This window comes from Microtus oregoni, unplaced genomic scaffold (genome assembly GCF_018167655.1).
Source record: "Microtus oregoni isolate MIOR12 unplaced genomic scaffold, Mior012 000023F_ref0000262, whole genome shotgun sequence".
NCBI lineage: Eukaryota > Metazoa > Chordata > Mammalia > Rodentia > Cricetidae > Microtus > Microtus oregoni.
Window position 1 is genome coordinate 33,269,471 of NW_024543082.1, and position 20,504 is coordinate 33,289,974.

Below are 20,504 nucleotides of genomic sequence, written 5' to 3' on the forward strand. Positions count from 1 at the left end.
TGTGCAACGTTACAAACATTCAGAAGATCTTATCCCCTAGGGGAAGCCTTGGTGACCTCTACCCAATAAACCAAGTCTAAGAAAATCTCCTCTCAAAATATACAAGGAAAAGAGGGGTCTTTTGTATAAACTTGGTTTGTTACAGTATTTAAGATACAGTGTAAAACTGTATTTACTTTTAAGGTATGGCCTTAACAGTACAAAACATGATGTTCTCCCCAAAATATTCATTACTGCTTTGTAAGAATTGATCTAATTTTAATTGCTTTGTTACTTGAGAAAACAGATCAATAGAGCAAGACAATTTTGTTGGAAATTATTTCCCTCAATACAGGGAACGTGGACTCTCTGGACTGGACGCTCCCAATGAGCAGGCTGAACCTTACCACAGACCCAATTTTCTCATCATAGGGATGGGCTCTAATACAAGCATTTTGAATGAGCAAACTGGGCTCTCAGTAACTATAGTGTATGTTTAAATGATTTTCACATCTTCAAATTCCTCCATGTGTTTTAGACTCAGTAAAATCAACACACAGCTAAAATCTGTTAGATTCTAAACAATTAAACATTTGTTTTAGTCACTTATAAGATTTGTTATACAGATCTAAAATAAAAGAATTTTTAATAGCCCAGATATTTAGAAAAAATATCCTCAGCCATGTTAATATGCCATTTCATCACTGTATAACGTAACAGAATTTTTATATGAAGTTTCCTTTGTTTATATAGAACAGTCATCTGATTCACATTAAATCATTCAAGAAAGGTCGGCTCTGATGATTTTACAGCAGGAAAATGAACTGCAAGCAATTCAATTGTATTACATACTTGAAAAACATTTGAAGTTAGCATTATTAAACTTTAATACAGGAAAAGTCTTCTCTATTACCTGGTGTATGGCTCTGGAAGATTTTGAAAACTGTTTCTCCAAAAGGCTTTTCAAATCTAGTGGTAAAGTCAGTTGTGAATTAGAACTGAAGGAGAGAAAAGAAAAACATGTACTGTAAAACACTGTCAGAACAAAGCAGTTCTACATAAAGAAAAAAATATATTTACTGATACTCATTTCAAATATGACCCAAATTCTTGAACAGAAGTATTACCAACATGCTGATTCCACCCAAATTGTAACTATAAAACCAACGTGGTCACCATTAAAACCCTGTAAAATTAGAGAAGAAACAAACCTGGGCTTTTCTGATTCATTGTTTCGTGATTTTTGTTTTCCTTTATGTTTTGGAGGCTGACCTGCAAACATAAAAGTATTTGTTCCTGAAACCGCACATAAAACCTACAAGACTATGCATGAAACATAAAAGTGCATGCTAACTGGACTGCAAACATAAAAAAACAGCAACAAAAGACATGTCAAGTGGAGTAAGGAAGCCAAAGAAGCAGCAGTGTCTGTGACTGCAGCTTCACATCCTCAGAACAGCTAATGATGGTGCCAGGGCTAGAGAATACGCTAACATTCTGACAGCTACTGTCTGAGCGTCCGCAGACAGTCCCTGCTCTCAGGCAGCTTACACCTGGGCTGGAAGAGACATAAGCCACTTTGGCAACAAACCATTACCAAAGACAAAACAAAACACCGAGATGCCATTGACATATTAATTCCATAGTCAGTAATTGCTCTCTAATTACAGGAAGATTAGTCATTTTAGTGAGAATATTTTGAAAAAGATATTTGGTTTTGAAGGATAAGCAGACATGGGAACTCAAGATCAGAAGTCATTTCAGAAATACTGAGTAAATATGTTATCCAAGAGATCCGGAGGGTGAAAGGACAGATGGGCTACGAAGGCAGATATTAGGGGGTCACTGCAGACCCCCAGCTCCATCAGCCCCGTCTTCATTCCACTGGCAGGAGAAGGAGCCAGGGAAGTGCATCCTCAAAGCTGTGCTAGAGAGCTGTGTGTGATGGACGGCCGGGGAGACAGTCACTATGAAGAGACCAGAGCCCTGATGGCCTCAAACATAAGAGCTCCCTAAAGCAGAATTCTGCTTTGATGTTTTTAATGCTCAGGTTTATTTATTTTTATTGTATGTGTATGTGTGACCTGCCTGCATGTGTGTGCACCACGTGTGCCTGGTGCCAGTGGCAGTCAGAAGAGGGTGCTGTAGCTCCTAGAGCTGGATCTACCAATGGTTATGAGCTTGACTTCTGCTGTGCGGCACAAAGCTACTGAACTAATTCCAGGACCTCAAGTTTTCTGCCCGAAGAGAAATGCTTGACGAATGGACAAGATTTAAATTATTTACATGTTCTACTCAATAGTAACTTGTTAAAAACCTTTAAAGCACTATCCTTAAGGGCATTTCACATGCTGCTAGGCTACACTAGGTAAGATGGCCTGAATTTCCAAGTGTCGCAAGTTACGGCTGGAAACTCCTAGCACTGGACATGTGAAAATGGAGAACGAGAGAAGACGGAACTGCAGGCAGAAAAGGCAAAAATAGCTGACAGAAGCCAAAGCACTGAAGAGAACAACCAGCCAACAAGGAAGAAAGTCACAGTGTCTCATCTCTCCAACCCTGAGAGGAGCACTATGAACAAAAGTAAGGCAGAAGGAACTGTGCTGTGAGGTAACCTTCAACCACCAAGATTCGGTGGTAAAAAGTAGAAGTCTACAGATCCACTTCAGGAAGATTTTCATCAAACTATAATACAGAAGGAGATCCAGAAATTCATGACGCATGCGTACTCACATCATCCACGGACAAGCACACGCAGTTAGCCCATAACTAAACTAAGACAGCATCAGAGGTGAAAGCACAGGTGTGGCCAGATGCCCTGCTCTGTGCAGCCAAGTGCTGGAGCCTTCATGGGAGTGATGAGGCTGCGGATGATGTCACCACTTTCTAAGAGGCCCTGGATGGATGCCTCACCTTCCACCTCGTGGGCATACAACAAGCACACAGCCTTCTATAAGCCATGAAGAGCTTCAGCAGATACTCACCTGCTAGGAACAGGACAGTGGATTTCTCAGCCTACAGAAACAAACTACCCAGTTTGCAGAATTTTTGTTAAACTACTACAAATGAAAAAACATCTTTTCTCAATAGGGTAAAATCACCCCTAAACAGAGATGTTCTGATACGAGGTCAACAAACGGTACTTTTTATATATAAAAGTCAGACCCAAGTCAAGTGGTGGCACATGTCTGTAATCCCAGCACTCAGGAGGCAGAGCCAGGCAATCTTTCTGAGTTCGAGGTCACCCTGGTCTACATACAGAGTTCTAGGGCAGCCTGGGCTACCAAAAGAGAAAGAGGGGGTGTGTGTAAGCCTGGTGTGGTGGATCAGTCCTGTAATCCTAGCATCCTGGCGTGTGAAAGGGTGAGACCTTGCCTACAGACTGAGACCCTGTGGTGTTAAATTGTATGAGGGAGGCCGACTACGGAAAACATACCTATAAAGGATTCCTGTTGTTAGAGGAGATACTGGAGAAAACTCTCAATAGTGAGAAACAACAGCCTAAAGGAAAGTAAGGGAAGACAAGGAAGAGCAATGTGTTTTATTTATCTTTATATTACTGTTACTGGATTTATAAAATTAAACGTATTAAAATTTTGAAAAGTCAGGATTTATTTGAAATATATTCAGTGACCTCTTTTCATCTGTTAACGTGTTTGTGCTCCTGTGTGTGGAGGCCAGCAGTTCATTCTGGGTGTCTTCCTCAATCATACTGCACGATTTTCTGGGAGAGGGTCTCTCACGGAACCTGGACCTTATGGACTCAGCTAAGCTGCTGGCCAGGGATCTGAAGAAACCTTCCTGTCTCTGCCTCCCAGAGGTATTACAGGCAGGTGCCACCACTCCTGACCTCAGATAGGTGTTGGGATCAAATTCAGGGCCTCATGCTTGTACAACCATCACTTTCCCAACTGTGACAGTTACCCTACGGTGTCACCCTGACTGGATCTGAAGTCAACTAGCAGACAAGTTATTAGATACACTTGTAAAAGATGTTCTTGATCAGTGAGAAGACCCACCCTAAATGTGGGCAGCGCGCGTACATACACACACACACACACACACACACACACACGGAGAAAGAGATCAAGTTGGTTTCCTGTCATACTGGCAACTTCCTCTTTTTGCTGTTGCGCCCACTGCTGCTAATGCTGCTATGTCCACCAACATTAGAAGGCAGCTTCTTCAGCCACCCAAGGTCCATGGAAGGCCAGTGGCTTCCAGGAATCCTTAGGCCTTCAGCGTAGACTGGGACTGCTGAGGCTTTCAGCCTTGCTGGCTGAATGGCTACTGTATTCTTAGCCTCTCCAGCATAAAGACAGACACTGGATTATCCAGACCACATCATGTAACTCGATATAACATTAATCTTTTGGCATATATTCATTCCATTCCATTCTGGCCCTTTAGAGAACCCTGCATATCAAGTGAGCTATCTTCCTAGACCGCAATGTTATCTTTTTTTTTATAAATGTTTATTTCATGTATGAGTGTTCTGCCTGCACGTTATGTATGTGGACCCTCTAATAGATTTATTTCATGTATAGGAGTGTTCTGCCTGCACGTATGTATGTGCACTATCTGAGTACCTAGTGCCTGACCAAGGTCAGAAAAAGGTGTCTGCGACCCTGGAACTGAAATTACTAATGGGTGTTAGTAACCAAATCTGAGTCCTCAACAAGCACCGAGTTCTTAACTGTTGAGTCTTCTCTCAGTCTCCTCAAGGCTTCCTGGAAACGAAGTGCTACAGTTCCGTTCCACCATGTTCCCCGTGGGGGCAGACTGGGCATGCTGAGAAGGCTTTATGTAAGTGGGGCCCAAGGAAAGGCCTTTATGTCATGTCTTCAGCCTTGTCCTCTGTCTCACTGCACCCTGGTCTGGGACATGAGCAGTTTGCCTTTATACATACTCTGGCCATCCTGTCACCTACAGCTTCAGCAGAGCCAACACAGGCAGCATGCTTTTTGACCTTTGAGAATCTTGAGTCAAAGCAACCTCTCCGTCACCTCAGCTACCCTCACCAGGGCTGTCACCACAGTGACGAAGAGGTGAGTGAAAGTGCCATTACCACGTCTCAGCATTCAATGTCACGGAAGGACGACCACGGGAAGTACAAGAGCACGTGTGTGACGCTTGCACAGGCTTTCAGGCATAGAGGTTTGGGTGGTGACTGAGTCTACTCACTTGGAGGTGGCAGAAATTCAGGTTGACAGTCACAATCGTCTCCCTTCAAAGCCTCATCTGCCACCTGCCCGTGAAAATAAAACTAGTGAGATTTTAAAACACAGCCAAAGTGCCAGCAATCATATAAGAAACAGAATTTAAACTAGAATATGATAGGATTCACTCAGGCACCTAAAATACACAACTAGTTATGAACCTAAAAGTATAAATAAGCAAACATCATGATAACTAGAACTGAGAAATCAAGTTAAATGACAATTCTTCAAGGACAATCCTCTGATGCTGTGTGATGCCTGATGTATAAACTGTTGAACAATGTCTGTTTGCTTCTCTAACTGAATGACATTTTCTATATTATCCGTAAAATGAGTCTGTGGGATTTGAAAAAATTTTCTTCTCTGCTTATCATCCACCTAACACCCCCCCCCTTATTCCCTTCCTCAAATATGGAATGCAAAATATAAAGATGAATTCATCTTTTCATATACTGTGAGTCAGGCTAGAGGTCTTTTGGTGTCTGCCGAAAACACTAGACTAAGACACCAGCTCAATACAGCACTGAGTTCAGGGCTGGGATAATGGCTGTCAGGGACAACAGAACTGACAGATAGACCTGAGCAAAGTTTCCCCCTAGGAGCCCCAAGAGCCCCTGGGTGGTGAGCTGGCAGAGCATCAAGTCACCAAATACACTGCACACGAGGGAACACCTAAAGAGCAGGAGACTCAGCTCCACCCTCTACTGTCACTCGTTCCCAAGAGACTGCCTGAGAAACAGAAATGGTGGGCATACAAAAAAACTAAGTGGCAAAACAGTATTTGGAAAATTATTTTTAAGACACAACTGCGATTTCAAGGTAAATCATGTGACATTTAAACATCATCTTTATGTAGCTGTGTATGATGGCTAGGTTGCCTGATGTGAGAGAATCATTTTCTTGGTATCAATACAGAGGACACAAAAACATCGCCCACCAAACCATCACTGTGAAAAGTGAGGCTGCTCGTACCTGAAACAGTCGCGGGGTTTCAGCTAAGCTTACCTTCGGATTCTGATCGCCACCACTTGCCATCCTGTACTTAGCTTTTCTGAAAGCTCTCTCTGTTTCCACAAAGTTAAGAGATGTTCTAAAAGCAGGTGCTGAAGAGTTTCTAGGTAAGTAAGCCCTGGGGGGACAAACAACAAGGAACCATCGCGTCAGTCCTAACGCTGACACACATCGGAAGGGGTTCTTCAGACAAGCTGCAGGATCACAGCCTCGTTTTTCAAAAGCAAAGTACGTCATTCTGAAAAGATCTCTACTGCTAGGACAGGCTTTACACAGCAATAGTAGTTCCAACCTGAACTGGAGCCCAAACTAAGACTAGGTCAAGACAAGTGGTTCTGGGTCTGATAGCAACGAAGTAACTAAATCTTCCTGTTTTAACAGTTTTGATACCTAATACATCTAAACAAGTCTTAGAGAAAGTTTGACCTATTTTAGTTTTTACTACATTTCTTAGTATTTTTAAATTTTCATACAGTATATATTTTGACCATATTCTTTCCCCTCCCCAATCTATTTAACTGCCAATGATCAATAGTAGACCCCTGGCTATGGTTTCTTTACCCATAACCACACTTGGCCTTTGAAAGACACTGAGAAGTGACAGGCACAGACTTCATCCCAGCGCTCCTTGGCCAGGACCTGCATAGCCACAGGGGGCCCCATTTAAGCCAGCAACCTTAAAATCTCATTTTAATCTTTCCCACAGGTGTAGGCCAGCTATACTCAAAACGTCCAGAAAAAGAGCAAACCAACGAACTCCCAAAGTCACCTGTTTAGGACAGAATTATAAATGTATGTGCATGCACACACACCCACACATACCCCTAACATACAAAACAAGCTTCTCTCCTGTCCCTCATCAGAAGGTGACAGTACAGGACTGAGTATGTAGCTCAGCGACAGAGCACCTGCCAAACATGTATGGGGCCTGAGTCCGACTCAGCACCACATAGAAAAGCTGCTGAGAGCTCTTAAAGTGGCAAACAGTGGGTCTTCAATTCACGGAAGACCTGATATTAACTCACCTGCTTTCATAAAAAGCTCTAAGTGGATTCTTAATTGATGTCCGACCTATAAAAGCCAACCACACACACAGTAATCAATGAACTGGCAGCACAGATTTTAAAAATATTTTCATATTTAAGTTGATAGTTGAAAACATTAAAGTACGAAAGCCGAAAAGTAAATCCTGGCACTTTTACAATTCTATATGCTTTCCATTTCAAGGTGTCAACAAACTACACGACCTCATCAGATATCCCATCATATAGATCACTAATGAGATGCCAGCAGCACATATATTTGAACCAGGTAGTGCCTGTCTTCAAGGAGCTCACAATCTTACAGTCGCATTATGCAGGATGATAACAGGTACTTGATAAACAGAGCTGTTCAGTCAGCTATACAGACACTAAACACCCCCATCCCCTAAAAAAAAAAAAAAAAAAAAAAAAAAAAAAAAAAAAAAACAGAAGGAAGATCTACATGCTGGAAGTGGAACACAGGAATATTAAGTATCAGAGAAAGAAAAATGAGTAAGGAAAGAAAACAGGGGCAGAAATGGGTAACTGTGAAGACTTGAAATTCCTAATCTGCACAGCCAATTTCCAAGAGACAGATAGATAGGTAATGATAGATGATACGCATGCTACATGATTAGTTGCAAAGTTGGTTAAAAAAAAAAAAAATCAAGCAATACTAAAGGGCCCTTTCTTAGTAAATTATTTTAAAAAAATTCTTCTAAAACGTTATCAGAAAGTGCAAGAAGGGGTATTTTTCTACAGAACAAATAAAAACTTGATTACTGTGTTTCAAATAAACAAACCACTTTCAATCACCTGGCTGAACATAGCACGATCATACTCAATACAGACATCAACAGTACTCGAGAGACTTCACCAAGAGAGCATAACAGAAGTACAAACCATCTGAGAATCGGTACGGTCCTCCATTAATCCAAGAAATCCATTTTCAAACTTTTAAAGGGAATTCGACTGTAACCAAAAGAATCTTAGGTGAAATACCTTGCAGGTCTTCTATCTGTTTTTGTAACTTTACATGCTGCTGAATTAGATCCTTGATTCCCTCAGGGTCATTTTTACACAGTTTTTGAGCTTTTATGTTTGCTTGCAGGGCCCAGTCATATTCCCCCAGCATAGAAAGAGCATCACAATAACGATAATGACCCTGTTCCAAAAAGATAAATTTAATTTTTTTCTGAAAAAATATGCTTCAGGTTAAAGAAGAGAGATAAGGAAAAATATTTTGGTTGATGGATTACTTTAGGCCTATCAATGAAAAGTAAATTAGAATACTACCATCCCAGAAACTAAGGTGACTAATGAACTAAGAGAAAAGTTACAAATAAGCATGTAATGTTTAATAAATTAACCTAAAAATCACTATTTTAAAGTTTTTGAACCCCTCAGAAAATAATTTAACTTTTGTTATAGTTTACTTTTAAGAAACAAAATATTTTAGCTAAGTACAGAACAGACGATGTCATTAGCTATAAGTAAACAAGTTAATTTTTCAAAATATTTGAATGCAGTAAGTATCTCAGCCGTGACCCCCGCCCCGCACTGTGAAAGCCAAGAGCTCCTGGAGTTGGGAGGACCCACCAGTATGAATGCTATTTTGCCAATACTTCCAAGAGCACAGAGACAAGAGAGAATTGCAGCTGGGCCAGCTCTCAGCACTTCATCTGCGTGTGTCTTATCTCTAAACAGTTTCCAGATGCAAGAGAAATCCGAAAGCCACAGGCTTTATGTACTCTTAATTCCAATGTTAAGGACTTTAGATCCTTTCTGGCTCAGAACATTAACTTTTGACTCTAGAAAGCTAATAGAACTAAGGCCCTTCTTGAGCTACTCATGCACCAAACTGAGGTTGGAATCTGCAGCATTTCACACAAACAAAACCAGAGAACCTGATTAACGACACCTGGTCCAGATCTCCTTTTTTATAATTTATCTTACAGAACACTCTTTTTAACAGGAATCCAAATGAAAACAGTCCCAAAAAAGTGTTTTTTTTTTTTTTTTAAAAAACCACATCAGTTTGCATTAATAGAAGTCTGTGTGTATGTGGATTCTGTGCTGTGTTCTTGGGACCTGTCTGTGAGTTCTAAGGAAGTTTAGCCAGACTGTCTAGTCCCAGATCAAAGATACTGACTCACAAGGTACCTTGTTCAACACTGCTTGTCCCTAAGGGTGGGCACTCTACTTTCCTGAGAGCTGAGATCCCTCAGACACACAAGGTCAAAATCCTACCTCTAGACACTGATCTGTGTCAGAGTTTACACAGGTGCTCTAAACGAGGAAAACACAGCTTGCCTGAAGTGATAGCCATAACTAAACCTTCAGAGAATATTTCCACCATTCCCTGCCACCTCCACTATTCCCACCTTCTATCAGGTCCTTTTCCAGCACTCCTAAAAAATTCAGTGCAATTTCCAAAGACTTAGAAGGGTTTTCTCAGATCTCTTTGCTGAAGTTGTTTAAATTAAGATTAAAATTATGTCTTTCCTGAAACCAATTACCAAAGTCATGTTCTCCCTCTGATACTCTGGTTGTTTATACCATCAAGAAGAAATCCCCCAGTGCTGGCCTATCTCCCATCCCTTCGACTAGAGGCCATCATTTCTAACCCTTCACCCTGACAACATAGCTGAGCGAAAGCATGGGTGTGAAGCAGGGAACTGGCCAGTGTCCAGGACACTGCGATGGATCTACAGGTAGGCAGGCGCCTAACCCAATCTGGACTCCCTTCGGGTGTCCCTCACATTAACCACATAGCTAAGTGAGGGTTCTTCTTCCCTGGACTGCAGCTGTGCATCTGAAGGCTCTCACTGCACGGTAAAAGTCTGTAAAATCAAGGTGCCTAGACTCTAGTTTATACATTCAGCTAAGATGGAATGACAAGGGACAAAAACAAAAGAAATTGTGGCTTACAAAAACAAAAAACAAAACAAAATCTTGACTGTGGGCAAGAGAACACAATGATCCAAGAGAGGTGAAGAGCTGCAAGGCTAAGGACTGCTCCTTTCTGAAGAGAGTGCCCACACCTCAGCGCAGGAAGAATGCAGGTGGAGACATACTGGAAGGAACTGGAAGAACACAACAGCTTGAGGCTGATAAGGCAGGCATCTAGAGAGAGAATTCCAAAAGGTCTTCCTTGGGACTACATACATAGGGAGCATTAAGTACTCAGAAAACTTTTGACTCAGTGAGGAAAAAAAAATGAAGTTTTATTTTAATACTCTTAATAAATCTATAAGAGATCCTTGGAAAGCTAATATGAACTAAGTTTTAGTACTAAGACTTCTATTCCTCAATTGTTTTACAAACATTTATGAAATACTTGCCAAATGCAAGTTTTGGTGATCAACAAAGCTTCTATTTCAAGCAGAAGACTCACTATGCCAACAGCAAGACACTGAGCACCATGTACACGAGCCCCAAACAATTTATCTGGACAGCTCACCGTGGGGCGTGTGTGCACACACAGGTGCACACATGTGGAAACCAGCAGACAATTCAGGAGTCAGTTACAGCCTTCAACAAAAGGAACTCAAGTTGTCAGGCTTGCATGGCGAATGCCTTGACCTCATGGCCTAAAACCCTAAAACCCCAGCTAAAATAATTTTATGATTTAGGAAAACAGAGACTAATCTGTTAACACACACAGATAACTAAGCTTTAATAGGTTATATATGTTTCAGATTCTCTTTTATTTACTAAAACTACAGTCATGACTAAAATCTCCTTGGTAACTTGCTAATTTTTTCCCCTTTCCTTCCCAGAAAGCAAAGATTAGCAGAGTAAATGTTCTCCTAATCTGTGCTATGTTTGCTTTTATTGATTCTTTTCATTTAATACTGTCTTTAAAATTCATAAATGTTAATAAGCTAACCGACTTATTTCCAACACAATTCAGTATCCGATAGTTTATGAACTAAGCCAGCAACAGCACGTGCCTGCTCTTGTCACTGGTCAGTCTCTGCGCTCTCGAGGTTTCTGCTGCTCTCACCCTAACATGTCTACTGCTGCTCTACGACTTAATTCTAGGGTCAAGACAGCTTGGATTCTAGAGCATATCACAGAACCTTTGATTTAGAATGCTACTTAACTGGACACATAGTATGTTTAAAAAAAAAAAAACAGTAAATGCTGAGAAGGGGAGAAAGGAGGAAGAGACTAGAAAATACCTAGAAGGGTCAGGGTTGGCATTCTTATGTGATTAGGAAACACTAAGTGAAGAACAGCCAGTAGTGAAATAGGAAGCTCATGCTCAAGGAAAGCATTCAAGATAGAAGACACAGGAGAGTGAAATGGGGTCCTGCACATCTGAGGGAAAATCGGGAGGCCAAAAGGTAGACAGAGTGAGTCAGAGAAAGAATAGCCAGACTGGGGTGGGAAAGGGCAGGTGCTCAAGATGTGAATGCATCAGGAAAACCAAAGCAACAACTCTGGTTTTGGACCAAGTGAAAACATGACATATATCTACTTTCCCACTGGACAAGAATGCTGTTAGGACCGGACTTCTAGCAGAGACCAGTGACCTCTACTACTCAGGAGAAAGGGAAGAGACAAGTTCAAGGCTTGGACCACAGAGTGAGTTCAAGGACAGTCAGGACAACTTAATGAAGCCAACATCTCAAAAGGGAAAGAAGACAGCTGAGTGGGGCTCAGCGGTAGGGTATTTGGGAATAGGGCTCAGCTGTAGGGTGTGTGACAGTATGTGAGCCTCCAGGTTCAGTCTCAACTATCACTATCAATCAGTCATCAGTGTGGAACCAAAACTGTACACAGAAAAGGCTTCAATGACTGTGTACATTTTACCATGTGTAGATATGCAAAAAAAATGTCTAGGGTACATAAACAGGAAAAAGTAGCTATCAGGGTACAGAGGATCAAGAGATTTCCTAAGGTACATGCATAGAGGATATAGTAAATACGGTGGGTCCGTCCTACTTGCTCATTCCCACCAGCTTCCGCTACCACCCAATGCATCCCTCAGAACCCTCAGGCTCACTGGAGGACCACCACATCACCTCATCTGCTGTGCCTATGTGGGTCTGTGCTCCTTAGGCCTCTCCTCTGTTCCGTTCGGGTTGTCTCTGTTCTTACCCCCTACAACGTGATTAGAAATACATGTTCCTCATTTTAAAACAGATCTACTTACATTTTTATGTTTGTATATGTATGTGCTTGTGTGTGCATGTGTGTATGGGGTGCCTGGGAGGCCGGAAGAGGTATGAGATCCTGTGGAGCGGGAGTTACAGGCAGTCTGAGCACCTGACTTGAGCGCAGGAAAATGACATTGGAGAGATATTGTCCTTTCAGACTAGGGCAAGCACCGCTAACCAGACATCTCTGCAGTCCTGGGTTCCTCGTTTCTACTGGCCATTCGGGACAAGTTTTCTTTTCCATGAGAACTTACTCATTTTACTGGTTCTCTTTCCTATCAGTTTTCTTACTTGCTTTAAGAGTGCCCTGCATATTCAGAATCTAAATCCTGCCAGCTATATCTGAGATCTGTGTACGAGTGATCTCGCCCTAGCCGCTTAGTGCATTTGTGCCTTGTTAAGTTTTCTGCTGCTGACTTTGTACACTGTGCTTCTCAAGAAAACTCGGGCTCGGGATGAGAGGGAATACATGCACGCTGTGATGGATATGCACAAAGAAAACAGAATTAAAACTTGGGAGGAGCTTCGGAATCCTCTCAAATCCTGAGGCAGAAAGGAGCCTCATTCATTCTCCCTGAGTCCTTCCAGTCCTCTCCTCCCCCGCTTCACTCCCTTCCTCCACGAGGCTGAGAGCTTCTTGCAGGGATGTGCTTCACTACACAGCACCCAACCGAGCCTTGAACTTACAGTAGACTCAGGAACCCGCCCCTGTCCTTGAGCTCTCTGTACCATCACCTGGCATTCTGATGTACAAATACATTATCCCACAGACTGTTTTTCACACAGTGGTAAGGTTCAAGGGCTCGCTTGCTGTATGATACAGAAGCCTACCTTTGGCCAGGTGTTCTTCAAAACAATGGCCCTCTTTCCATCACTAAGTGCGTTTCTAAAAAGAAAAACAAGAAATAAAGCACTTAAACATTCCATTTTTTTACTGTTAAAGTACTATATATCATGTATCTATTTGTACGTTGTGAATTTTCCACTAATATAATCTAATAATTTTTAATCCATACAATAAATGTCCACTGTAGCAAAGTTAGAAAATGCAGAAAAACAAAGCAAAGGGGAGAAGCCATCTGGTCCACCACAGCCCCCCAGGATCAGGTCCAGTATTCCCAGAGCATTCCTTCTTTGCCTCTCCAACGTCTATGCTGACTTATTGTTCCCATGACTTTCTATATTCTGTCTTTTAGCAGAACTTCTGATTCTCAACAAGGTAACTCCCAAGCCTTCTGTACACCATGTAAGTTAAGCTACACTGAACAGAGCAGACTCCAGAACAGTAATTCTCAACCTCCCGATGCTGTGACCTCTCATATTGCAGTCACCCCAACCATAAAATTATTTCCACTGCCACTTCATAACTGTAATTTGCTACTGATATAAATGGAATGCAAATATCTGTGTTTTCTGATGGTCTTGGATGACCCCTATGAAAAGATCATCTGATCCCCTCCGCAGGTTGAGAACAGCTCCTCTAGAACATGAGTCCCACGTTAAGTGCAGTCAGAATACATCTTCGGGCTCCTGCAGGATGTCACTGGCTTGGGGCCCACTCTCTCATCTGTGGAATGGGGAAGGTGACAACGGTGTAGCTGTTCTGTTGGGGTGCATACTACACTAGAACGGTCAGGCACTGGTCTGTCTCCTGGCACCTGTCTTCAAGGACGCCCCCACACAACACCCTCTCCTGTAAGCTCACACATTCCGTGTCCTCCTCACTGTCTGTTTAAACGCCTGGTGTGACGTCACTGTTCATCATCTCAGTCATGCACACCAAGTCTCTGTGCTCCAAACATTAAAAAGAACAAAATGAGGTAGCATACCATCAAACATTAACACCTACTGAAGGTATTAAAGATAGTAAATACTAAATTATTTATATTAAATATTAAGGATACTAAAAAAGAAAAAACAAAATAATAAAACCTCCTAAAGATAAACAATTAGATCGACAGGTAAGGAAGGAGGGATGGGCAGGAGATTCTTTGCAAACTGATCTATGGCATAAGTGACCAAACGGTACACGGGGCAGACTGTTAACCTCTTAAACATTTCACACATGGCCACTGGTCCTTCACCCTCAACACTAAAACAAGCTCAGAAGGCTGTGCATCTAAAAATGGGCTGGACGGTGGTGGCACACACCTTTAATCCCAGCACTAAGAAGGCAGAGACAGGTGGATCTCTATGAGTTTGAAGCCAGCCTGGTCTACAAGAGCTAGTTCTAGGACAATGAGGGCTGTTACACAGAGAAACCCTGCCTCAAAAAAACAAAAGAAAAGAAAAAAAAGAAAATGATGGAGTTACTTTCATTGGTTAATAAAGAAACTGCCTTGGCCCATTTGATAGGCCAGCCCTTAGGTGGGTGGAGTAGACAGAACAGAATGCTGGGAGAAAGAAGCTGAGTCAGGCAGTAGCCATGATTCTCCCACCGGACACAGACGCAGGTTAAGATCTTCCCTGGTAAGACACCTTGTGGTGTTACAGGGATATTAGAAATGGGTTAGGTCAATATGTAAGAGCTAGCCAATAAGAGGTTATAACTAATGGGCCAGGCAGTGTTTAAAAGAATACAGTTTCCATATAACTATTTCGGGCATAAGCTAGCCATGCGGGAGCTGGGGTGGCCGGAACGCAGCCCACCTCAGCTCCTATTACAACAAGAAAAGAAAAAAAAAAACACCAAAAAAAGAGGTCAAACTTTTAGAAGAAACATAGAACACTCTGGTGGCCTTAGAAAAGACGAAGATTATAAACACAACACAAAAAGTGCTTACCATAAAGGAAGAAACTGAAAAACTGCAATATACTAAAAATTGATAGCAACTGAGAGCTGCTGTGTGTGTGCTGTAGTAGGGAGGCCAGTATGGAGTCGGTTCTAAACTTTCTACCACGTGCAACCTGCGATCAAACTCAGACTTTCCAGTGTGATGGCAGGTGCCACCCACTGGACCATTTCATCATCCCTAGAACCGAGAGCTTCTGGAGAAGAAGACAAACACCAAGTTCTACAAGGGCAAGCCACTGAGAATGGAAGATGCTTGTAGTGCTGTCTCAGTGACTGCCACCCAGACCACAGAAGTGCCATACAGACAAGCACCCAACTCGCAGAAAGACCAACAATTACTTCACAACGGGACATCCAAACAGGCAATCGGCACATGGGAAAACGTTCAAGTGTCCTTAACCAACTTAGAGGTGTGCAGACCAACTAGGCTTACACCACTCCATACACACCATGTTTAAACTAGTGCTGGTGAGGACATGGACTGAATCTTACACCCTGCAGGAGACGGAATGATCCCATCACAGGAAAGCTACCACGACAGCAGAAGACAAGGAGGCCCTCTGTCCCTGGTTGTACACTCAACAGAAACTGGTACCACCAACAGCCAACTGCAAACTACCAAAATGCCCATCAATGACACACTGGATAAAATATGGCCTAACCATGCAATAGGTGATTACTTTAAAAGTACATGCAACAACATGAATCCACACACACACACAGTGATAAGAGCCAAACACAATAAGCCAAAACACACAGTCCACGGTCCCACTTGCATTGCATAAGAAACTAAAACTGCCCAATGGAAGTCTAGACAAACATTCTGGGAGAGGTGGACAACAACCAGAAGGAAGAGCAAGGGGTGCCTGGGCTCTGTTGGGCTTCAGGTGCTATTTCAAACTGACTTCCGAGAATCCAGTCTATTCCCAACACAGCTGGCCTGACAGCTAAGTCACAGGAGGCACCCTGCCACCACAGGGGAGGAAGGAGTGGCAACTTTCTAGCCAAGTCCTTCAGGCTACAAATCTAGGGCTGAGATTGACAGCCTGGGCCATGACGTATCACCTCAGAGGCACCTTCTTCTACAGCCCGGGAATTAAACTTTCTCCCTTAGGCCAGTTCAGTCTACTCCCCAGACCTAGAGCAACCATGCAGCAGCACGTCTCTCCACCCGGGCATTTCTAGAAGTCATCTACACCGCAATCCTCAGTTCTCAGCTCACAGCCTTCCAGCAGTGCCTCTGGCTACATCCAACCCTCTCACATCCTGGCAGGCAGAACTGGAGTTACCAATGGTAACTGACTGTCAGCCTGAAGTCTTTCGACATTCTCCCCGTCCTCAGCCTTGCTGCGGCTCCTTCAAACCAATTTCCTGGAACCAGAAAAATTTTCTAAAGGTACTAACCATGAGTGACAGCCTCAACTTGTTTGAAATTCTTTGGCCTCCTACCACCCCACTTAACAGCCAACAGCCTTACTATAACCTGCAAAGTGTAGACCCTAACCACCTTCTCTCCCTTCTGTAACTGAGCTCACTGGTCACACCGTCAGTTCCATGCACACACACACACACACAACTTCTAACTGCAGACTTCACATTGCTGGCTCACCGGCTAGAAAACAGGGGCTGTGTCTATTCTTCCCCATTTCTGGCATCCGCCATAACAAGAACCCTGGTATTACTTGTTCAATCAGGTTGAACGGTATTAACATAGTGGTACCATAACAGTATGCCAGTTTGTTAATAATTTAATAACCCATCTGGTGATACATGAATTTAAGTAGATTTCCCAGCATGTGACCACATCTTATACCTGGAGCAATGTGAACATTGATATTCGTCTAGACCACTGCAGCCAAGCGAGCGAGAGGGGCTCTGTGCAGGAGCACTACAGTCTGTGACAATGGGGCACTTGAGATGACAACTGCCAGAGCTCACGTGTTCCAACTTATTACCACACTTTACGTATAGTATTGCCTTTTTTCTTTTTATTTATTACTCTGGGACCTTAATACAGACAGAAGATCAGATTACGTGATTTTCTTTCAGGCTTAAGGTTCCCAGGCCCTGGCTGCCTGCTTCTGCCTGTGAGTGGATCAGTACGGAACGGTCTAGCAATCAAACTCAAGGCCTGCAGTCCCAACATCTGCTTAAGTTCTGTTCCACATCCACCTCAACTGATGCTGGGCAGGGTGAGGGAGGAGATGCTATGTACGGACCTTCTCAAACCACAACATGTCTCTACACGGTGAAGTAGACAAGCCCTTGGCTAGCTGTCAAGGATTCCCCCCTCCTTGTATTTATCAATCATTACTTTCAAGGTCAGACTAGATTAAAAAACAATTAACTATTTTCCAAGTAGCTCAATGTTAGTATTAAAAGCATAAAACAAAATTCACTCAGCTACTGTTAAATACACAGTGACTGACAGCCGCCAACAGAAGCAAGATGTTTCAAATGCGAGCTCTAAAACCCGACATGCTCCTTCACCTCACGGAGCAAAAGCAGCTTACCAAGAATTTATCCTAAGACACATTAGCACCTGAGTATTGAATATAAGTAAAGAGTCATTGAAACCTGCATTTAATTAAGTGAAAATTATATAAATGTATATATATTTCATTTTTTGGGGGGGGGTTTCTGTGTATCCTTGGCTGTCCTGGAACTCACTTTATAGACCAGGCTGGCCTCCAACTTACAGAGACCTACCTGCCTCTGCCTCCTGAGTACTGGGATTAGAGGCGTGTGCCACCACCACCCAGTCATTTTTGTTTATTCTTTTTCTATATTCTAATAATTTGTAATTATAAGTAATCTACAGACTAATCCTAGTAGCCTATTCAAACATATATTAGTACAACCTGATGGATCACTTGAGTATCCAGTCAATTAAAATGTTGCCCACAAACAAGATCTCAATACACACTGGTATATATAAAAGTTTTAACATTTAGCCAGGTGGTGGTGGCGCACGCCTTTAATCCCTAATCCCAGCACTCGGGAGGCAGAGGTAGGCGGATCTCTGGGAGTTCAAGGCCAGCCTGGTCTATAAGAGCTAGTTCCGGGACAGGCACCAAAGCTACAGAGAAACCCTGTCTCGAAAAACCCAAAGAAATAAAAAAAAAAAAAAATTAACATTTAAAAAGCAAATTAGGATTGGAGAGATGGCTCAGAGGTTAAGCACACTGGCTGCTCTTCCAGAGGTCCTGAGTTCAATTCCCAGCACCCACATGGTGGCTCACAACCATATATAGTGGGATCTGATGCCTTATTCTGGCATGAAATTGTACATGAAGACAGAGCACTCATTCATAAAAATAAACCATAAAAAAGCAAATTAGACAACAGCACATGCAGTGGTTTTTCCACTCATGATTTTAAAAAGGATGTGTCTCACGAATCACCTCCAATCGCCTTTATTCTGATACATATGATGGAAAGTGACTTGGTTCACCATGAGCACTTCTACAGACATGAGGCAGGATGGAAACACAGGCTCTAAGAGGGTAGGAAGGGGATAGCACACAGAAGCTGTCAGTGGATCCTTTCCAGTTCAAAATTTTATCATGTGCACCCATTTCCTTTTTAAGAAGGGGGAAAATGGGGCTGGAGAGATGGCCCAGTGGTTAAGGGCATTGGCTGCTCTTGCAGAGCATCTGGGTTCAGTTCCCAGCACCCACAGGGCAGCTCACAAGTGTCTGTGACTCACTCTTCTGGCTTCCATAGGCTCTATGTGCACACGGTGCATACGATGAATGCAGTAAACACCTGTACAGATAAAATAGTTACAGCTCTTTAAAAGGGAGCACACTCCCCCAACAGCTGGCAATCTAGTGCTTCTAAATAAAAACAGACCATGCGACTGAGAACCACAAGTAATAATACAAACAGCACACAATAAAACTAACCATGTGGGCCTGCAGACGTGCATTTGCACGCATGCCCCTCCCACTCACTCAAAGGAGGGGTAATTCACAGAAACGTTTCTTTCTCTGATCTCAGAAATTCAGAAAACAAATCAACAGGACTTAAAGTCTCTCTGCTACACAAATCATAGTTGGGTTCTAACGAAAAGGAATATTGCACGATAAATAAATACCAAAAGGCTAAGGATTTTTCAAAGCAAATTAGAATATTCAGGGATACATGCCCCCCATTTCCAATTACATTTCCCCTTAGCAATATTCATTATGCCCCTGAGAAGAATTCAAATTTCCCAAATATGTGTTTCACAAAAATGAGATAGAGCGGGCAACATCTACTCAAGCACATTACATAAGCTTTTGCAGCTGCCTAAATTAGGCATATCTGATTCCTTTTCTTATGATACTGGAACTTTCTGGTCACTTGAATTACAACTATCACTGTAGTAACGTACTCTGACTGTGAAGTGTGCTTCTAGAAGACCAGAATAAAATCTCATCCAAGCCTGGAGTCCTGGGATTCACGAGCACACTCCTAAGCCTAAAGATTCCAAGGGAGAAGCAGCAGCAGCCTGAGGGCGCGATCCCAGCTCCTTACTTCACACATACAACATCCAGGCCCAAAGGGGTGTATGCTGGCTCTTGGCCTCACCTGCATCCTCTCAAAGGTCTCTCTCTGAGTGACAATCTCTTTATTTCAACAATACAGTCACCACGGATTCCTTGGTCACTTCAGGATGGAGCATCTGCTTCCCAGTTCACACCCCTTCATCTCTGGCTCTTCCTCGCAAAACTACAACATGACGGCGTTTCTCTCCTTCAAGATCATGTCTCGTTCTGACCCTGATAGTTTTGTCTTTTCCCTTCTATGTGCATTTTAAATTATACCTGTTTTACTTTTTATCAAGTATCTCAAGCATACACAATTCAGAGAACATATCATTAACATGAAGGACACTTGTGTATCAACTTAGCAAGAATTGAACATTTTGCCATATTCACTCCGGTTCTTTTTACAGGTTTGTTACAGTTGACACCCACTGTACCACCTCTCCTGTGTCCAAAACCTTGTCCCCTCCTTCTCTCCCCAGAGATAGCCACTCATTTGGTATGTAACATGCCCACACATTTTTAAAACACTTGAAATTCATATTGTGGGTGCATTATTTTGCATGCTTTAAACAGTATATAAACGGCATCGCACTGTACAAATCATTCTGCAACTTGCTTGACACTCAACATCGCACTCATTTTAAGTGCTTTGAAAACGTCTTCATATGAATACATCGCAAGTCATTCATCCACTCCCTCCTGATGGGCTTCCGTTGTTTCCGTGTCTTTACTCTTACAAACAATGCTGTGTGAAGGCTTGCACGTGTCTTCTGGGT

The 20,504-nt window shown here is 42.6% G+C and overlaps 1 protein-coding gene across 5 annotated transcripts in view; it reads right to left on the reverse strand.

The window, feature by feature from the left end:
- The window catches only part of Ttc3 (tetratricopeptide repeat domain 3), a 97,942-nt gene that overhangs the window by 52,765 nt on the left and 24,673 nt on the right, over positions 1 to 20,504 (reverse strand). For all 5 annotated transcript variants that reach the window (XM_041673380.1, XM_041673379.1, XM_041673377.1 and 2 more), the window contains 7 exons: positions 13,231 to 13,285; positions 8,234 to 8,396; positions 7,235 to 7,280; positions 6,204 to 6,327; positions 5,164 to 5,227; positions 1,191 to 1,251; positions 893 to 977 (listed from right to left, as the gene is read on the reverse strand). In XM_041673380.1, the coding sequence (XP_041529314.1) occupies positions 893 to 977; positions 1,191 to 1,251; positions 5,164 to 5,227; positions 6,204 to 6,327; positions 7,235 to 7,280; positions 8,234 to 8,366 (513 nt within the window). In that variant the 5' untranslated portion in view covers positions 8,367 to 8,396; positions 13,231 to 13,285. The remainder of the gene's footprint in view (positions 1 to 892; positions 978 to 1,190; positions 1,252 to 5,163; positions 5,228 to 6,203; positions 6,328 to 7,234; positions 7,281 to 8,233; positions 8,397 to 13,230; positions 13,286 to 20,504) is intronic.